Source organism: Gopherus flavomarginatus, chromosome 8 (assembly GCF_025201925.1).
Source record: "Gopherus flavomarginatus isolate rGopFla2 chromosome 8, rGopFla2.mat.asm, whole genome shotgun sequence".
Taxonomy (NCBI): Eukaryota; Metazoa; Chordata; order Testudines; family Testudinidae; genus Gopherus; species Gopherus flavomarginatus.
The window spans coordinates 23497754-23517762 of NC_066624.1; the positions used below are offsets into that span (position 1 = coordinate 23497754).

The 20009-nt window shown below is 43.6% G+C and overlaps 1 protein-coding gene and 1 long non-coding RNA gene across 2 annotated transcripts in view; one reads left to right on the forward strand and one right to left on the reverse strand.

Moving 5' to 3' along the window:
• LOC127056632 (uncharacterized) lies at positions 1-18904 on the forward strand. Its single transcript, XR_007775860.1, has 5 exons — positions 1-126; positions 2112-2271; positions 3321-3400; positions 9726-14867; positions 18890-18904. It is a non-coding gene; the product is annotated as an uncharacterized LOC127056632 (long non-coding RNA).
• LOC127056630 (V-set and immunoglobulin domain-containing protein 4-like) overlaps positions 17598-20009 on the reverse strand; it is a 19680-nt gene continuing 17268 nt past the window's right edge. The window contains exon 7 of the mRNA XM_050964717.1: positions 17598-18996. Within this exon, the coding sequence (XP_050820674.1) occupies positions 18783-18996 (214 nt within the window). The 3' untranslated portion in view covers positions 17598-18782. The remainder of the gene's footprint in view (positions 18997-20009) is intronic.

Genomic DNA, 20009 nt, shown 5'->3' on the forward strand with positions numbered 1-20009 from the left:
ATGAGACACAAGCCAGGAGCTGACTAAACATGCAGTGACATCTTTCAAACGAGCACGGACTCCATAGGAAGATGCTGCACACAATGCTGTCTGCACTAAGACTTTTCCAAAAAATTCCTGGCATTGGTAACACAAGTGTTGTGGAGCTTAGCGTGGGGGGCTTTCTGGCGGTTGTGTTCAACACTGTGTGGATTACATGAGAATGACAGTTGGAACTAGCAAGCTGGCTCCACGAGGGCTCCTCTTGTTGCTAACACCCATGGAACCAGCGTGGTGTTCACAATGGTGAGAATGGTTTGTGAAAGTTCTCCAGTCAGAACAAGCTAATGGTAAACAAACCATTGATGTTTTCTGTGCTGGTGTGTGTACAACGCTTATATCAGGGGTTCTCAAACCAGGGGTCAGGATCCCTCAAGGGTCACAAGGCTATTACATGGGGGGTTGTGAGCTGTTAGCTTCCAACCAACTATGTCTCCAGCATTTATAATGGTGTTAAATATATAAAAACATGTTTTTTATTTATAAGGGTGGGGGGTTGCACTCAGAAGCTTGCTATGAGAAAGTGGTCACCAATACAAAAGTTTGAGAACGGCTGGCTTAGATACTCTGGAGATAGGGGTCTTAGAAATGTCGGGGACTCTAACCCAGACAGCAAAGTTCGTTGTCTGACCGCGAGAGAGACAGGCAACACCAGCAAGATCCGATTAAAAGCTCTTTATTGACAAGTGCACGCATCAATAGAGAGCAGCTCGTCTCCAGAGAGAAGCAGCCTGCTTTTTACATTTTAGTATAAGCCTATATAGACAGTTTCGTTGCATCATAAATTATTTACTGGAGCAACCCACCCCCTTTTTTTAACAACTAGAAACTAGACACTTTTAGTATACATGTTTTACAGCATTAGGTGATTAACAATATTTTAGCAAGCACCAGAAGTTAGGAATGTAGGGGAGTTAAAACAGACAGAGAACTGAACCAAGGAGTGAAAACAGGGAGGCAGGGATTTCTTATTAGTTCTTTAAAGGAACTGTTTCTAACACAGCACAGTTGGTACTATACCAAAAATGCAGCATCTTTCTTATTTTACTTTTTCCCAGCGCTTGTAAAACATGCTGCTGCTTCTCAGTGTTTTCCACTCAAAAATTACCCAAAAACCTCTGTTAGCCTAACTTCGGTCAGGTTGGCATACCTGGTTTTGTCTGCAATATTTTTTTTCAAGCCTAACAGAAATATGGTGGGTGAATAGGCAGATGAGCAGACAGATGGACAGAGAGAACTAGCAGTGCAGTCTGTGGTATATACAGTGACTTTTAAAAACAAATGCTTCCTTCCCATAAATCGCCTGTGGAAATCAATGGTGATCTGATGGGGGCTGGTTATTTCTTTTGCAAGAGAGAGGGGTCCAAACTACAATTTCAAATCCAAAGACATCTGATTGGTTTGGGAATGAGATTCAGTTCCTTGGTCCCAAACCAGCCCCATCTCTTTTGGTTCTGGCTTGGGACCTTTTTTTTTAAATTGGGTCCATAAGCAATTGAAGGTGTCAAAAATCTCTCAGGAACAGCTGATCTCTTGAGATATCCTCTCTCTTTGGCTGAATGATATCTCTCTGCCAGCCTATGTCTCTTTCATCTATTTCCCTTCCCAAGTGCTCTCCTTCTGCACCACGAGTCCACATTGCCAGCTTTGTCACAGTGTAGCCATGGGCAGCATCGTAATCCAAGACAATCTGGCCATTTAAATATTTAAAGTAAGTTTCCCCTTCTAAAAGCAAGAGGCTAGCCCCTGGAGTTCCTTTGTAAACCAGCAGTGAACAGCCTCCCCCAAGGTGTGATTAGCTCAAATACAATAAATGTGGCCTGGTTACCAGTTCTGCTGATGCCTTGGGGCCTATTCTAATCTGCAAGGTATTCAGTCTGAAAGTGCATCTGGACAGTTTGCACAGACCCCGTCCAGCTTTGCTTTAGCAGCAGTTTGTGAGCTTTGCACCCTGTGAGAGGGACAAAGCCAGGAGCTGCTTCTGCTGCTGCATTTCACAACTCTGACATGTTGTCACTCACATCCAGACATTTCCTGTTATCTAACCTCAGCCTTATCTTCCCCATTTTCAGCTTCCTCTTGAAGAAGGAGAGGCCCCTTCAAAAACGAGCTGCCTTCCTGGGCTGAGCACCACTGCTCTGCTTCTGCTTTGCTCCCTGGGTGCCCCCAGCAGGCCCAACGTGCCTGACCCAGCACCACACAATTTCTTCTCCCATGAGAGCACAGCTACAGGTATGGGTTGTACCCGCTGGCACTCCTGCTTGGCTTTACTTTCTTGTATGCTGTAAAAGGGGGTGGCAGAGGGGAGAAGGGACGGAGTTTCAACTGGGACACTTGTTCACTCCTCCAAAGGGCCTGCTATCTCTACTTTGAGGTGGGTACAGCTTAGGAGAACAGGCAGCAACAAACCACTTCTAGCAATTCTCCTGTCTACAGTTGTTTTTTGGGGGTCTTTTTTGGGAGACTTTGGGGTGAGGTCCCAAGGAACAACTCCAATTTCTGCCAGCCCTCTGCCTGGACACTCCACCCCCACTAGGGTGACCAGTCAGCAAGTGCGAAAAATTGGGATGGGGATGGGGGGTAATAGGAGCCTATATAAGAAAAATTGGGACTGTCCCTATAAAATCGGGACATCTGGTCACCCTAACCCCCCGCCTTCCTTGGTGTCTTTCCCCTATGTTTACAATTTGGTCTAGATCATTTCTTAGTCCAGCTTCCAGAATCTCTCTCCCCAAGATACAGAATCATATCCAATATTCAAGCCTCCCTGGGGCAGATATTTTTAATGAGGGGGTTTGCTGGGTCTCTCCTTGGAGGGGAAAAACCATGCAGCTGGACAGTAAATTTTAAGTATATGGATAGAAGGGTTGGCTTCTTCATTTGTCTTTTCTCCCCATCCATCCTGCCAGGAAAGAAAATGCAGCTGATTGTGTCTGGGAGCTCTGCACTTGGAACCATTATTAATTTATGATGATGATGATGATTTATTATTAATGACTATGTGTACAGTTTCTAATGTATGCCTGGTGCTTTACACAGAAATTAAAAACATGTTGTTGGCCTTGGGGAGATTTCAATCCAAATGAGACATAGAAAAGCCAGGGCTATAACTAGCAACGAGCAGGGGGAGGTGATCCGGGAGGAAGGAGGTTTCTGCCAGTGAAAGATCATACAATAAGTTAGTGCACATGCCCCACTGGCTGGGTCCTTTTCTTGAGTTCTGTGTATGTGAATTTTAGATATTAGCATTTTTCCTCTCTTTTTCTTTTCTCCTTTCTTAGAAGTTAGTGAAGCAAACAGTTTGAGAGAGCAGAGTCCAGCAGGAGTGCAGAAGAGGTGGGGTGGAGGCCAGCGCTGAAAGGTGAGTTTCAAGGTGGGATTTGCAGGACCATTCAGAGATATGCAATGCTAGCAATAATTAGTATTGTATCAAGCACTTCTACAATGTTTTGCCTAGAAGCATAAATTATCATGTGTAAATTGCCACTCTTCTGATTTTCAGGCTCCTAAGTCATTTCTGCAGCTCTAATCGATCCCCTGACGTGTTAGACTCAGATTATCCATGTATTGATCAGCTATCAAAAGGTTCTCCTTGGCTAATAGTTTTATCCTTTCTGGGTCTCTGAATTGGGTTGCAAATAAGAACTCTGGGGACACCATGTGCTTTTATGTCAGCCACAGTGAGATGGGGCCCAGCATTAAACTCTGGATGCGGCTTTTGAATATCCCAAAGTTCAGGGGTGTCTGTACCTGGATTATTGGTTCAAGCCCATCCTTGAAGCTGAGTTTAACTGTCTGCATTGTAAATTGGCTCCTTGTCCAATTATCCAAATAAATACTCTATAGGATTTTTTTATTTTTATAACTCTGTGGGGTGAGAGAAGAAAGCTTTAATACTGTGTACCTCATAAAAATCATTAACCTCTGGGTCAGATCACGATACCCTTACTCACACGGAATAGTGCCCTGCTCCATGAATAGTCCCACTGAAGTCAATAAGACCACCTGTAGAGTAAGTGATCCTCAAGTTGAGAAGAGATCAGAATTTGGGCCTATTTTTTATTTAAAACAGCAACGTATGTCTGAACAGTGCATTATATTCATCTATTACATGGCACTACAGATGTGCACAGGGCTGTACAAAGACAAATGAACACAGCCCTGCTGCAAAGAGCTTTACCATCTAAGCTACGGTGCAAACAACATGAGAAGATGTCAACGCAGGGAGGGAGAGGTGGAAGGGAAGGGCATGCAGTCCTATAGTTTCTGGGGAGACTAATGCATGTACCTTAGGGGGTTGACTTATTGTTTTTGGGACTCTGGTTTATAAGCCTCAGTGGAGAAGTGGGGTTTGAGAAGAAGGTGGAGGAAGGGGTCCAGGTGGGTTTGCAGGGAGAGGGAATCATGTGAAAAAAGGGCCAGAGGCAGGTGTGGGGCAAGGACAGAGAAGGGACATTCAGATGAGTGGCTTGGGCTGAGTGAGGATGAGTGGCATTTCTGGCAAAGAATAAGACAACGACCTAGGACCTATGTCTCTACTCAAGACAGCTGGCATAAGTAAGGACAAAATCACGCTGACTGGGGGTGGGTTATTGGGATGACAAGACATGGGGAGCAGGTGCTTGGGGAAACATTTCATTGTTTTATACGTTTCCTTGTAGGGACATTTGGTTTGAGCCTGGCTGCAAAATCAAGAAAGCAGCCTGAGCCCAGCTCCCTGGAAGGTCAGAGGGCACATGAGAGGCTGCTTGCCAGCCCAGGTGATAAACTGAACCAGTCCCCTGGATCCAGCACCCCTGAACTTTGGGGTGTTGCCAATCTGGTTCTGGAGCTGGATGTCTCAGTTTGAGCCTATCTCTGGAACATGTAGAGCTCCATTGTGCCTGGTCCCTGTACAGAGGGAATTGGTGCGAGAGGCGTCTCTCTACATGCACCTCTGTGCCAAGGCTGGGCACAATCTTTGTGCCTGATCGAAAGTCCCCTGAAGTCAATGGGAATATTTCCGTTGAGCTGGATGGGCTTTGGATTGGGTGCTTTTTCTCTGAACGCAGGAATCGCTTTGGTTTAGTGCTGTTGGCAGGGCTGGATTCCTCGGAGAGGGTGAGGGTGAGATGAGACCATAACCTCACCCCCACTCCCTCTGTACCAGCCAGCAGAGCTGCAGTGTGTACCCTGCACCTGCTTGCAGGTGGCTGCCTCAGCTGTCCTCCTGGAGTCAATGCTCTTCCAGGAACTCTCTGCTGCAGCTCCACTCTGTCCCCTATAGTGTATGGCGGGTTAAAGCCATTATAAAGCCCTTAGCAAGTAAACAGGAGAGTTTCCATTAATTCTAGTGCTGGGGGGAGATGATTTCATCTGCAGCAGGGTCCCATGTGCAACTAGGAACCATAGTGCTGTAAAAAGACCAAGAGCAAGCGCACAACGAAAGCTGTCGTGTGGCTTTTGGCAGGCCCTGTGCTGCTGTTGCTCAACTCTTATGAGGGATTGAATGCTTTATTTACTGCTGAGAGAACTCTCATCTAGTTGGATTCAGCATCCTTGGAAGGCTGTTCATAACATGATCAGCTCTCATTAGCAGGGAGCAGAGCATTTGCTGTCCTGCATGATCTAAGCAAGCAGCAATGACACTTGTCAGCCAGAGAGCAGGTGTTACTAATGTACTGGGCATGATACTTAGGTAGTTGCTCTGTCAGAAACTTATTAGCTGTCTAACCCAAATCCACAGATGTGCTATAGCAAAAATGGACTTGGGTACAACCTGGCATGGCTGCTTCAGTGTAAACTCTTATCTCCAACTCTGATCTTTTCTGGAGCATGCCTGGTACTTGGCATTGAATCCTTTGATTCAAATCCTGTGCTCTTTATTCAGGTAAACCTCCCATTGGCATCGACCATAGTGATGGATGCAGATCTTCAGTGGAATAAACTAGGATTCAATAGGAGGTTCGATTAAGTAAGGGCCTCAGGATTTGGCCCAGTGATATTAGGGTTTTCAATTTACAGCTAGAGCTTGGGGGGACACTCAGGAAGCCTGATTCTGACCTCACTCCAGTTTTAAATTAGCGTAAGTCTGTTGATTTCAATGGAGTTACTCTTAATTTACACCTGCATAAGTGAGAGGAGACTCGAGTCTAGAGGTTACAGCTGGTAGACCATTCTACAAACCCAGCTCCGTGGATTCTCTCTCTCTTCATTTTGATTTGAGATTTGTGTTTGAGCAAGTGTAGCAATTAGAAATGGGTCTGCTTGCAAACCCAGGTTCTGACTGCATTGAACCTGAGAAAAGGTGTGTATCCAAATTGAGAGCTGAACTTCAGAGCTTGGGCTTGGTTCCACTGAAAATTCAAAGAAACACACAGCCAAAATACAGGCACTTGTATAAGTTTGGGGTCAAATCCATCCTGCTTTGCTATTTTCCTTCTCTCACCAATTGCACAGCGAATAGGAAGAGAGTCCTGTAAAACTCCCAAGAGAGATCCCAAGTGGCTGATATGCTCACAGCAGGATTTCTAAGCATTGGCCTTTTATGCCATTCACAAGGGACTGCATGGAGAAAGCTTCTGTTTCTGTTTTTCTGCCTCCAGTAATATTGATGGTTAAGTCTGCTTTTGAACACCAGGTTTTTCCTTAGAAATACACATTCCAACTGGAAACCAGAATCCCTGTCAATAGTGAGGTCCACCCAAACAACATACCATCGATACAAGGTGCGGAGTGAGTTTCTCTCCTACATACTGAAAAAATGATCTTCACTTTGTGCCCCCCCACCCCCTCTATCTGTTGCTGCCAGCAGCATTATGAGCAGCTCTGTTTTTCCCCTCTCAAAGCCACAACGGCTTTAACCTAGAATAGTAGAAGCAGTGGTGCTCATTTTTTTTAAAAAGAGCCTTCTTGAACTTCAGTATCAAATCCTCCTCTGGTGTAAATCAGCATCCCTGCACATAAGTCAATAGAGCTCTGCTGATTTATACTTTTGATGCAACCTCCACATCAAACTTTACTGGAAAGAGAGTTCTTAGAGCAAACATGAGGCATTTGGACCACTTCCCAGTTAGTTTAATGACGAGTTCATTCTTCTTTCCCCCCTTGTATAGAGAGAATGGTGCCAAGGACTGCACAATGTCTAACTAGTAATCATAAATAATTTGCATGTAAAGCACAATGACGGATCTGGGGAGAAGAGCCAAGCACCTGCTGCCCAGTCCCCTGCTATAACCATTAGCGCACATCAGCTTTGCAAGAGTTAATCTGTGGCCTTGGCTAAACTAGAACACGTGTACGGCTGTGACTTAGTCACTTTGAAATCAGTTTAGTACGACATGGCAAACCCCTCGGGTAGACCACTTAGATTCATTTAAATTCTGCCTAAACCAACGTAGCTTAAGGCCGTAACAGACTGGATAGGTTTTTTTATTGGTTCAGTTACACTGGTGCAAGTTTACCAATATCAACAAAACCCTGTGCCAACAATGTTGTTCATGCAACTATTCAGTGCAAAATACTCCCTTAAGCAGAGGACAAGCACAAGGACCATGCATCATTAAAGTCTCATTTAAACCCAAACTTAAGTGTTTAAGTGGAATTTGAGCGTTGCATAGCTCTTATGCTTACTATGCATAGGAGTGAGGTTGGGGGAGGGGATCAACATTGACTAGATCTTTTTATTTTCCATGTAGAAAAAATACACTCCTTTGGGGGGTGCATGTGTGTTTGTGTAGTAAGATATGAGAAACTAAGATATCATCATATCTAGAAGTTAGAAATTAGAATTTAGACCTGTTAGATCACCCACTCCATTTAACTGCCAGTGTAACAGTTTAATTCTGTTTTCATCTCCTTTAAAGGTTTTCATTTGAGTTTCTCACTGTGGTCTCAAAAATAGCCTGCTTACGTTCTCAGAAACTTGGTGCCTCTGGTCATGTGAAATGAAAAGAAGAGAACTCTGACAGCAGCTAACTGTTTCATTTTTAAAAATAGGCTGTGCCGGGGCCTATACCACAGAGCATGTGAACAGCACTGAAATGGTGTGACACGGGATAAGTTTTTTCCAGGAGTTGTGATAGATTTTCCCTGCATCATAATTTCAAGCAGCAACCAGCTGCTGGCTTCCTTTAAACACATGCACGCATCTGTCAGTGAAGTTTAGCAATGTCTTTTCTCTTACAGACTTGGTGCTCTGAATTTTGTAAAGCAAACTATTGATCAGATTGTTTTTAAAAGGATTAAGGCAAGGACACTGCATCTGCATGTTTGTGTGCAGAGGAGCGAGGGGGGCGGGGAGGGAGAGAACAAAGGGAACAGGGTTTTAGTGGGGAGTTACATTAGGTTATGGGGGAGTGAGTTGTGCTGGCATATGTGGGTAGAAAGCTATGTTTGTTCATCGGGGCGGGAGGGAAGCTTCATCGTAGAGCAGGCAGGAAAGGGAACAAAAGGGTTAATTTTGACAATGGAAGAGAACATTCCTAAGGTCATTCTTGAAGAAATTCATTATTTCTTTCTGAGTTCCCCTGGCTGAACAGCAATAGAGAATTAGAACCCTTACAACATTATTGCCAAACAGTGCAGTCCAATATAGGAAGGTGGTGGGCTTGAGACCATTACTGGAGTGAAGGCAAGAACGCTGCTGAACTGCCACATTGTTTTAGCAGTTTTGGTTTGGTGGCGGTTTTGGGGTTTTTTTTTTTTAATGAAAGTGAATGCATTTGACACTGGACTTTGAGCCAGTTTTAGGATCTGATCCTGCTAATAGTGCAGTTAGTGGAGTTGATTTCAAAGGGACCAGAATCATATCCCTCATCTCATATAGGCTTGGAGGTCCCATTTTTCAAATTCAGGTGGACAATTTCAAATCTGGGTGCTCAGTGATCTCAGCACTTAAACATCAAGGGTGAAATCCTGGTTCCATTGATGTCAATGAGAATTTTGACATTGACTTCAGTGAGGCCAGGATTTCATCCCTAACACCTGTTTTAGACACATAGACCCAGATGCACAAAGGAATTTAGGCTCTTAACTTCCATTATGGACCTGGGCCAGAGACGCCAATTCAGCAACATACTTAAGAATGTGAAGCATTGGCTACAAAGAGATGCTTGTATGCTTGAAGTTGGGCACATTCCTAAGTACCTGGCAGATTTGGGGTTGCAGGTGATTGTGTGATGGTTGGAATGCAAAATTACAGCAGGGGTTCTAATTAAGGAGCCTAAATTTGAAAATCCTGGCCTGCTTATCTAAACGTATAATTACAGAAATGAAAAATGCAAATACTGTATTAGATTATCTTGCCTGTGACCTCATCTGGTGCAGAAATGCTCCCTAGGGTATATGCTCTGGGCTTTTGTCTAGACTAGTACTTTTTAAAAAGGCCCTTGAGTACCCAGAAAGATATCAGCCTTCCTGACAATACATCCAAACTCCACTTCTATGTTTGTGGATGGTCCTTGTGTGGGCAATGCAGTAAATATTTCAAGCCCTGTGGGCTAGCAGGGCACTCAGATTAGCTTCTATCTCTGGGCATCAGTCACAGCTCCTCATATCCAGCTTCAGTTCACAGATCAATGTAGCTGATGTGAACTCAGCAGAAGTCAACACTTGCTTATTTGGCTCCCCTCCTCACCAATTAAAGGAAGGGATTTTCCTTACCTGTCATTGACAGAAACTCAACCTTTCTTTTTCTTCCCCTCTAGGACACTACGTCACTGAAGGTTTCCCAGGTGGTATGCCCAAATCCTGCAGTGCTGCGCTCCGTGTATTTGACAAGCTGAGTTTGACACTCAGTGTGGCAGAGTGTCAGTTTGTCAAATACCCCAAGTGAGGCATTTGCTTAGCAACATACATCAGCACCACAGAAGATTGATTACTTCATTTGACTGTTTAATATTTTCTCTCCGCTGAAAATACAAGGAGCTATCTAATAACTGCATACTATGCTTTGCTTCCTGTGCTAGCAGATTTCCTTAGTACCCCAAATTCAGAAGCATCTGTTTGAACACGCATTTGAATGGTGAGTTTCTACAGAAATAGGGCCAAATTTTTGCTGGCACACTTCCATTGAGTTACACAAACAGAGAATTTTGACCAGAATTATTTAGCCAAAGACAATGCTCGTAACTGAAGTAATGGTGGCAATTAGGAGGTGATGTTGAGTTGTTGTGTGACAATGGTTTTTTAGTATATTCAGCTAAGCTAAAGGTTAAGGCAGTTGTGATCCCACTAACAACACCATTGCCAATAACAGAGAATTTCTTCATCAGATGTGTTGAAATATTTATATATAATCATAGAAGATGGAGAGGAAATAGACTTATAGGGCAATTATTTCATTTTCCCTCTTCTCTGCCAGCCAATATAAGATGATTCCCTGCAGTGAATTCTCCTGTGGTTTGTTTAGTTCTATTTTAAATGACTCATGTGAAGGAGCTTTCATCACTTTGCTTGGAAGTCCTAGTAAAATAAATCTCATGTTTAGAAGTCTCCTTCTCTTCAGCCAGTTACTCCCGGTAAGATCTCCTAGCAGAGTTGCCTATTATATTTGCTGTACCTCTGCCGTTGTATTGACGCTATACTAAGCCAGCTCACATGAAGAAGACCTATTTATTGGCCGCCATTTTCAAAAGTGACTTGTGATTTTGGGTGAGACATCATAAAAAGGTCTGATTTTCAGAGGTTGGGGGACTCAACATATTTAGAAAATCAGGTCCCTTTATGGTGTCTCAAGTTGGACACTCAAAAACTGAGCCAGAACCCAAAATCCCTTTTGAAAATTCAGGACATTGTTACTTTGCTAGTGCAAAGGCTTGTTAGAAAACAACCCTTCTCACTGTTAGTGGAGCAGTATCAGCAGCCAATTGTGCAATTAAATTTTATATATATATGGTATTTCATCCTTAACTCTCCTTTTTTCTTTAGATTACATCCACTTATTGTAAAATGTTTTGGAGATGCTGGGCTTTGTATGAAGAATGCTGTCTGTAAATAAATGGTTTTGACTTTCTAAGTGAATAGCATGCTGCTTCTGATCATCTACATAATAGAACTGCAGTGTGCACCTGTGTGAGCAAACATGGCTGTAGTCATTCTGATTCAAACTGTCCCTCCTGAGTTTTCTTTCCAGTCCCTAAAGTTGATTCATAGACTGTTCTCTCCTCTTTATTATTATTTTTATCTGTGCATTCAGTTTTTAAAAAGTACAAGGTCCATTGTTCTGTCTGATTTTCCATTTCTGATAATCCATAGTGTAACTGAGGCATACATTATCCACCCTAAACCCTTTCTGTCTCTGGTCAGAAGCCACTGGGTCAGATCCTCAGCTCTTGTAAATGGGCCCGGCTCCAATCACGCTACATCTTTTGACACCAGCTGAAGACACATCTCAGGGTCCATTTTAAGTCCCTCACCTCCTCTTTTCCAGCAGTTTACTTCAGTCTTTATTCTTACTTCTTTGTCGCTCCCCTCCTCTTCCAAAATGTCTAAGAGCAGATCCTTCAGTTTCTTCCAGACCTTGGGAGGAAGCAAGATTAATCTCTCCATCTTTGACATTTTGCTCGGCCAAATCCTGCTGTTTCTGGGGCATTTTTATTTTAAATTCCCATCAAGATCTACAGATACTCACCACCTCTGAAAATCAAGATAGACACAAAAAATCCAATTCACCCCAAATTAGCAAATCCCCTCTGAAAATACTGGCTTAAATGTCCGCATCACAACCCCACTTTGCCTCATAGTTCCATGAATATAGTCTGCCCTGAATCCCACCCTTGTAGTGGCACTGATATCAAGTCAATGGTGTTGCCGAGATGCAACCAAAGGCAGAATTTGGTTCATGACACGTTAACCACTGCTGCCAAGTATTGTACATCTTGTACACAGAGCAGTTTCACAGAGGAAGCTGTGGTTTTTCTCTCTCCTTTGGCTCAGATTCTGGAGTTGACTGTATTAGTCAGATCATCAGGTGAGTGATCAGTGCAAAGAAAGGAGAAGTTCCCCGATTATCTGGAGAAACAACCCTCCCCCTGGCCACCCCTGCAAACCCTTTTGACTTTCAATGGGAAATGTCCTGTTCTGGCTGGCTTCTCCCTACCAGAAATCACATGCCCACAGCACAGAGGGAAGCAACAGTGCAGGGCCAGAAAGGAAGCTGCTTGGTGCTTTTGGGGAGGGGACCAAAGCGTAGGTAAGGGCATCCCTGGGGCTGCCGGACCATGTAGCAGTCAGGGACAATCAGAGCACTCCAGCCATGCCTGCTCTGGACCTGTCTCAGCCCCTCTTCAGTTTCTTCCTCCACTCTGCTCCTGCCCCATCCTTTGCACCATGGTTTCTGCAGGGGCAGCACAGAGCTGATGTTCTTTTGCTGAGGGGAATCAAAATTGTGGGCCGCGTGGCCCCTTAGCAGCCTCCATGCACCAGCTGGTGCAAAGTAGCCACAGGTGCAGCAGTGAATTTCCTCCAGGTGCCGCTTAGGAACATTCCCTTCTCTTTATTTCCAGCGGTGCACAGCTCCTGTGTGTCACTTGTTGATACAAAGCTCTCCAGTGGTTACCAAAGAAGCATGGACAGACCCTGAGAGCCATTAAACAATGCGAGGCTTATTTCTCAGTTAGTGGCACAGAACTACACCCCAGCACAGCAAGCGGAGATTGTCCCCCTTAGCTGCAATACTGTTCAAATGGAATCAGACCCTTACAATTGCTTCAGCCCTCAGAAAGGATGTGCACACTGCCCTACTGGAACAGAACCACGAGCTGTTTAGTCCATTACTCTGTCTTTAATAGTGGCCAGAAACTTTAGAGGCGGTGTGAGCACCCAGAGATCCCCTCATTATACAGTACTGTTCCAGGGAAAGTGGAAGAAAAGATATTTCTTCCTGTCCCTGCCCGTTGATCAATTAGTGCCCCGACACATGAGGACTGACAGCCCCAGAAATGTTGCAGTTGCTATCACCTCTGCAGATACTATTGTTAGCTATAAAAGCATTTAAGGCACTTGTTTCACATAAGAGTAGCATATAAGTAATGTCAAGCCACAGGCTAGTGTTGGAGGCAGGAGGGAAGGGGGCAGAGTCTGAAGCACCTTCATGCACTCAGGCAGATTGCTGGTGAGCAGCTCAGCATGTAAACCCAAGTAAACAAGCAGTAGGGAAGAAACAAAGACAGAGACAAAGTGATTGAGTCAAGAGCATAATACAGGAAGCAGCACATAGGGTTGAGACAGGGAGCTAAGAACAGGGCTTCACACACCCTTCCAGGAAGGAATGTTCCTCCCATTTGTTTTTTGCCAGAGATCTTTAAATTCACTGGGGCAGATTAAAGGAGTAACTGCAGATAAGGGAGACAGTCCATTTATACATTACATGACAAATGTTGCCTACGCTCATGACTTTTTTGGAAGCCCATTTCTTAGCACCCCAGCTTCTGGAATCAAGAGATTCTGCTTTCATTAACAAAAGTAACTTGAAAACATGAAGTGAGGGCACCCTGAATGCTCGGAAACCAGAAAGCAGATAAAAAGAGCCCAACATTAACTATTTGTAAAAAAATAAAATAAAAAAATCCCTTTTTTAAGCCCATCTCATGATTTTTTGATGCTTCAAGCTGGCAGTACTGCTAGGGCATATGAGGTGCTGGCAAAGTGGCTCAAACATCTCCAGTCTCAAGGATCCAACAGGTTTATTTAAAACAATAAACCCATCAGGAAGGGCTAGAACAAACAGGCCCCTAAGCTCTCAGGGCAGGTAGAAGGGTGTTCTTACTTCTCCATAAGAAACAAGCAGAGTAGCTTGGCTTTAGGCTAATAACCTAAGACCCTTCCTTCATAACTTACTAAACCTGTTCCTTTCTCATAGGGCTGTCATGAACAGCCTCCCCTTCCCATGATTACTTTCATGACAAGGGTCAGTGCCTACTCTACCCCCAGGGCCTGACAGAACCTCAAAGGCGATTAGAGAAAAATCTGTTTGAATTTTTGCTTCAGAGGACCTCATTTCCCTCTCTGAGCTTCCTCTTCTTTTCCTATCACAGGCTAGCAAAAGGCTCTACTCTTTTCTCCAAAAACCTCCTCTTACTCAATCTGTCCTGCAAAACCTACTGCCTGCCTTGCCTCATCTTTTATGGCCACACCCCCACCAAACCCAGCTGCAGTTGATTGCAGCCCAACCCTACTGCAGCTTTTAACCCCTTCCCTATCTCAGTAGATGAGGCAGAAATGGGAGGCAGAGGTAACACAGACTGATGAGCCAGGTCTCTTTATTAACCCTTAGAAAATTGCCTATTTCCCAGGTATGTACCCCATGAATGACAGATAAGCCAAGTTGTGCAGACCAGATCCACAATCCAGTCAGAAGTGGAAGATCCCCAGTGAGCTCTGGGGTGTGCAGAATTGGGGTTCTGAGTTGGCCAGCTGCAGGGATGGGCCTGGGTCACAAAGGATCTGAATTGTCCATAAATTTGTGACAAAAGTTGGGGTGGGCAGGTTGGATTTGGTGTTCTAGTTCAGCTGTACTGAGAACTAATTGTTTCCATGGGCATTTCTATGGTCAGGCTGGGGAACTAGTGGGGAAAAGGTTCTGGCAGTTGTGTAGTGGGGGAGAAAAGCAGCCCAAGAGGGAAAGACATTGCTTTGGGACAGAGGAAGCTTTGCTAAGTAGTGATACAGTCTAGCAACACACCACTGCCATCCATAGCTTATCTCCACTCTGTATCCCCCACAGGTGACCTCACAGCCAATTGACCAACCCATGAAAGCAAGCAGACAGGTAGGGTCCATTTGTTGCAGGAGGCACTAAGGTGTCATAGGGATGACCCAAGGGACCTGGAAGCAGATATAGTAAATAGGTAAGACTCTTGGGGATACAGTGTTACCAACTCTCATGATTCTCATTGGTTTCTTTCTTAAAGCTCCAGCTTCTGGAATCAAGTGATTGCATGAGAATCTCAGCTTTATTTTTTTTTTAAAAAAAGTAAGTTTCTAGTCCTCATGGTTACAGAGAAACCTTGAACACTTGAACCCTAAAGCTTCAAAAGGCGGGTGACACATAAAAGGAACTCAAAATATATTCTTTTTAAAGAATCTCATGTTTTTAAGATGGTCTGATTTTTGGGGACTGACTCATGATTGTTGAATGCCTGGGGGTGGTAATACTGGGATACAGCAAATCAAACATAAGCAAGGAGCAGCTTTGCAGAATCACCACCTGCTAGGGTGACCAGACAGCAAGTGTGAAAAATCAGAATGGGGTGTGTGTAAGGGGGGGAATAAGAACCTAAATAAGAAAAAGACCCCAAAATCAGGACTATCCCTATAAAATTGGGACATCTGGTCACCCTACCACCTGCTGGCACAGTTTGGTTACATTATCTAAGGTTCAAGCATAGTAATTGCACACACAGGGCAATTGGATCCTAGTACTTTTAGAGGGCTCTTCTCACTCACAGAGTCTTTGGAGTGCAAAGAGGCCTTGGGACTGAATGAGGAGCACATTGTACAGTGACTGAAGCTGAAAGAAGTCAATCAAATTAAAGTGGAGTCTTTATTCTAGCCACATAAATGTATATGTGAGCTACTGCCCTAGGAGAGAAAGACTCCATATCCCACTCGGACACTGACATGTGTTTGGTAGTGGTCTGTTGTGATTACTTAACATACTTAGGTTTTGAATAGTAAAAGCAACATGAACAGGCCTCCTCCTTTGGCAGTAGTCGCACTTCTGTCTGCCAATAGCAATGCCCATTGGGAGTTCTGACTGAGAACCAGAGGGCTGTGTGACTGACCCTAGTTAGACAGCTACATTTGGGTTTGATGAAGGCCCCTGCTGATCTGAAGACTAGGTACAGCTCAGACAATATCATTATAAGCTCCCAGCTGCAGGGCCTCCTACCCTCTTTAGGGATGAATAGGTGATGTTCTATCACTCCTGGGCCTTTCTGCTGACATTATCAATTCATTTATTTACCATATTCATTTCTAAGGCACTGATCACCATATTATCTGGGCACCATTCACATAATGTAGTTAAGCTGATGTAACACTTCCCACTGTATTTTTCCTCTGCTCCCCACTTCATCCATTGCTCTTGAGATTGTCAGTTGCGTTGGTGGATTTTGTGATGTCCTCCTGGATTTGAACCAGTGTCCCTGAAGTGAAAAGCTCTTTACTTGCACTGCCATTTCCCTCCATCACTCATGCCCCTTTATGTCATTTTTATAAGGGTGATGAAGGAGTTAACTGTTCAAGCTTCCAGGTCAAGAGTAGTTGTGTGGCTAAACAGGGACTCCTAGTGGCCTGAACAAGAAAAGGTTACAGCAGGGAGAAATAAGATAAAGCTGCTTCCCAGTCCCATCTGCCCCCACTTTTCCTCCCTCTTTCTCTTCTTATGCTCTGAGATTTCAAGATCCACCCAGGTTCTATCTACCTGACTGGTGTAAATCAGGACCCGGAGAGCAGCACCAGGTAGGATTCAAATCAAGGGTTACTAAAATAAGAGCGATGACCTCCACTGACAGGTAGAACACCCTCCATTTGTCTTATGGAAGAAACCCCATTCAGAATGGGTGAGACATAATTGATTTGGAAAGGAAAGGGGAAGGGAAGTGAGGTGGAGGATGTTGCTGGAGATAAGCCTTGGGCTTCTCAGCTAGTTGAAAATTCTCCATCAAAGTTTTTCTCAGGGGAAACAAAATTATTTTGCAATATTTTTTCATTGAGGTAGCGTTATTTTTTTGTTTTCTAATGAAAAAATTAGAAATAATTTTTCTTTTTTAAAATAAGTTTTTGTTTTGAGCGGAAATAGTCATTTTCTCTCACTTTCTGACTTTTTTCCATTGGAAAGCAGAAGGAGCGTGGGTGGGGAATGAAAAAAAAATTAGAACAAAAATTCCATTTTATTTTACTTTTTCCTCAGTTTTTCCAGGGGCCTCTTTTTCATTAACTTTCCCCTTCTTTTATTAGTAGAAAAAGTAATGAAGTGAGAGAAAGTAGGTTTTCCCTACAAAATGAAACAATCTTTTGAATTTTTTTTAAATTGAAAATGTTTGCAAAATTTTTCATTAAAAAAACAATTTCCACTAAAAATTTCAACTGAAGCAAAACATTGATTTCTTTTAATGTGTGTGTGTGGGGGGAGAGCGAAATATTCTTGTCTTTTTTAACCTACTCCACAGGGGGTACTAAATGATGGTTACTGGATTGGTGGTTGGCTGATTTTGCTTTACAGCTCAGGAGAGAAATCATCCTCCCTTTTGTGCTGCAGCTGCTCCTGGTCAGCAGATGGAAGCAGTGGTGTGGGGCAGCCAGCATTGCCCTATCTTTGCACAGGATCATTTCTGTGTGCACGGCTGCAATGGATTCTCAGTGGAGTTGCAATGGTATAATTAAGAGCAGATCTGACCCTGGCTCAGCAGGTCTGACAGCAGCACAAAATAGTAAAACCTTGTTTGTTTCATTAGAGTAAGCAGCTGCGAGCTAACCTTTAAGACCCAAACTCTCATATGCTCTTGTGCTGCCGCTACAATGGCAGGCAAGCTGCATGTCTGTGAAAACTTGTGTGAAGAAACTGCACAAGTGACTGTGAAAACACCATCTAACTTTATTTTGAGTAGGGCATGCTGTACCCCAAATCACTCTGCAGAGTTACATCAGACAAGAGAGCAAGGGGAACAAATTGCAGGAAACAGAATGAGCATGCATTGGATGATGAAAGACCAAAGTGGTCAGAGTCAAGATTCAATAGACTCCTTGAGACCCATTTGCAATTACCACGGGAGAATATTAAAATAGCACTTATCAAGCACTTGCTATGTTCAAGGCACTTTAAAAACATGAAAGCCTCACAACATCCCTGTGAGATAGGTCAGTATTAATATCTCCATTATACAGATAAATAAGTGAAGCAGACAGATTGAGACACATGCCAAAGGCTACACAGTGAGCCGTTGTCAGTGTCTGTATTAAAACGCAGGAGATTCTGGTTCCCAAACCATTGCTCATATCACTAGACTACCCCTTTCTTTCCCCTCTAAGCTCTGACTCAGGATGACAAAGTTCTGCAACATTCCTATTATATTGTGTTCCTATTCCCCCCACCCTAAAGTCAAGCTGTAGTGTTTTCCCCAACAGCAACTCTGACTTTCCAGAAGAGAGGCAGGAAAGAAAGATGCCTTCCTCCAATCTGACACACTCTGGACATCAACCAAAACCTTACGGTCCTTTTACCACCCCCCCACCCAATCTTGGGGAGAAGACCTGACTGCAAATAAGATGTAAAATCAGTGGTTTAATTGTAGTGGAGGAAGCCAGAGAACTTTCCGCCTTTTAATAAAGTTGCCTGGCCCTAAGCATTCAGTACCTTTCTAGCCAGGGAATGTATACTTATCGTTATAGATCTTTTTATTGTTTTAATTATCATTTGTTAGGTGTGTTACAATCCACTATTTACCTTGATCTGCAGCTTCAAGACTTTTGTGGAGTCCCTTTAGTCCTGACCCCTGTCCCCCAGGATGCTCACAAATTAATCACTGCATAAATCAGTTAGATAACTGCTTTGCTGAGGGTTTCTGCAACAAAGGCCAGAGCTTAATTTGCTGAAGAAGCAGAAGGTGACACAGTTCCCCTTGAACAAATAAAGGAAGGAGTTTAGAATATTTATAAGATGAGAAGACAGACGGGAAGGAGGGTTTCCCTTGGTGAAGGGTCACCGTTCAAGCTCTCCAGCTCTATCTTCTGCACTCCTGCTTGCATGAAAATGCTAGTTCCTACTGAACATCCCCCACTTCATATTCAGATTCCATTGCGTTCACAAGGATCTTGCATTCAATGTTTTCCTTTATGCTTATTGTCTCATATTCATTCTCTTTCACAGGCTGTGTCATGAAGTTGTTTTCGACTGTGGGTTTTCCCTCCTCATACTTGCACTTGCCATTTACTCCTGAACAAGTCTGTCTTCTCCTGTCATTCCTCGTGTTTTGACTGAAACAAAAGTCCAACATTAATGGAAGAAAGGAGCCAGGGGCGACTCGACACTTTCAGATTCTGATCTCATTTAAACCAGAACAGGGTAAATCCAGAGTCATTCCATAACTTCAGTGGAGTGACTCTGGATTTGCAGTAAGGTATTTGAGATCAGGCTCTGGTCCTCTGCTTTTGAATGACAGAGGAATATTAGCTGTGGAATAACAAGACTCCTGATACTCATCCAGGGACATTATGGGAGGCTGTGCGAGTTGGCTTAAAGAGACACGCAACAATGATGAGAGAGTCACATACAAAAAAGAGGCAACCAAGAACAATCAGCAGAGAAATTGGCTCCAACATTAGCTGACATTATCATACTGACCTCAAAATAAATGATAGAACAAATAGTGCACAAATTGCAACCCATGGACCAAATGCAGCTGATAAAGTTCTCCAAGGCGGTCTGTGGCTGGCCACATCTTTACGGTGAAGGTGCAACTAATGAAGAACAGTCTCAGCATGCAGTGCACAATACTGGTCAGAGTTAGACCTTATTTTAACATACTGCTGTACAAACTTCACTGATAGAATAGCACCTGGACATATTTCATTGGCAGAATATCACACTGCAACACACACTCTTATCACTTTCATTGGCATCTGGATAAGTAGCTCCCACAGTAAGTGTTGTTTTTATTGTCGGGGCCTTTAAATTGGCAGCTTGTCTTGTGTGTTAGTAAATGGAAAAGTAGGACACAGGGATTCAAATTTCCAGGAAGAAATACCAGGGAGTAATGGAAGAAGGTTCAGCAAAGGACAGTTTGGATGAACATCAGGAAATGGTTCTAAACGGGGAGACCCATTCAACTGGGATATTATCCCAAGGGAAGAGTTAGAAATTCCTGATCTTTAGATTCTGGACAAAACACTGGGAATTCACTGGAAAATCATGCACTGGTCTCTTTGGTGAAGGAACAGAGAATCCAATAGGTCTTCTCCAACTCTAATTTTGGTGTGGTTCTAAGATA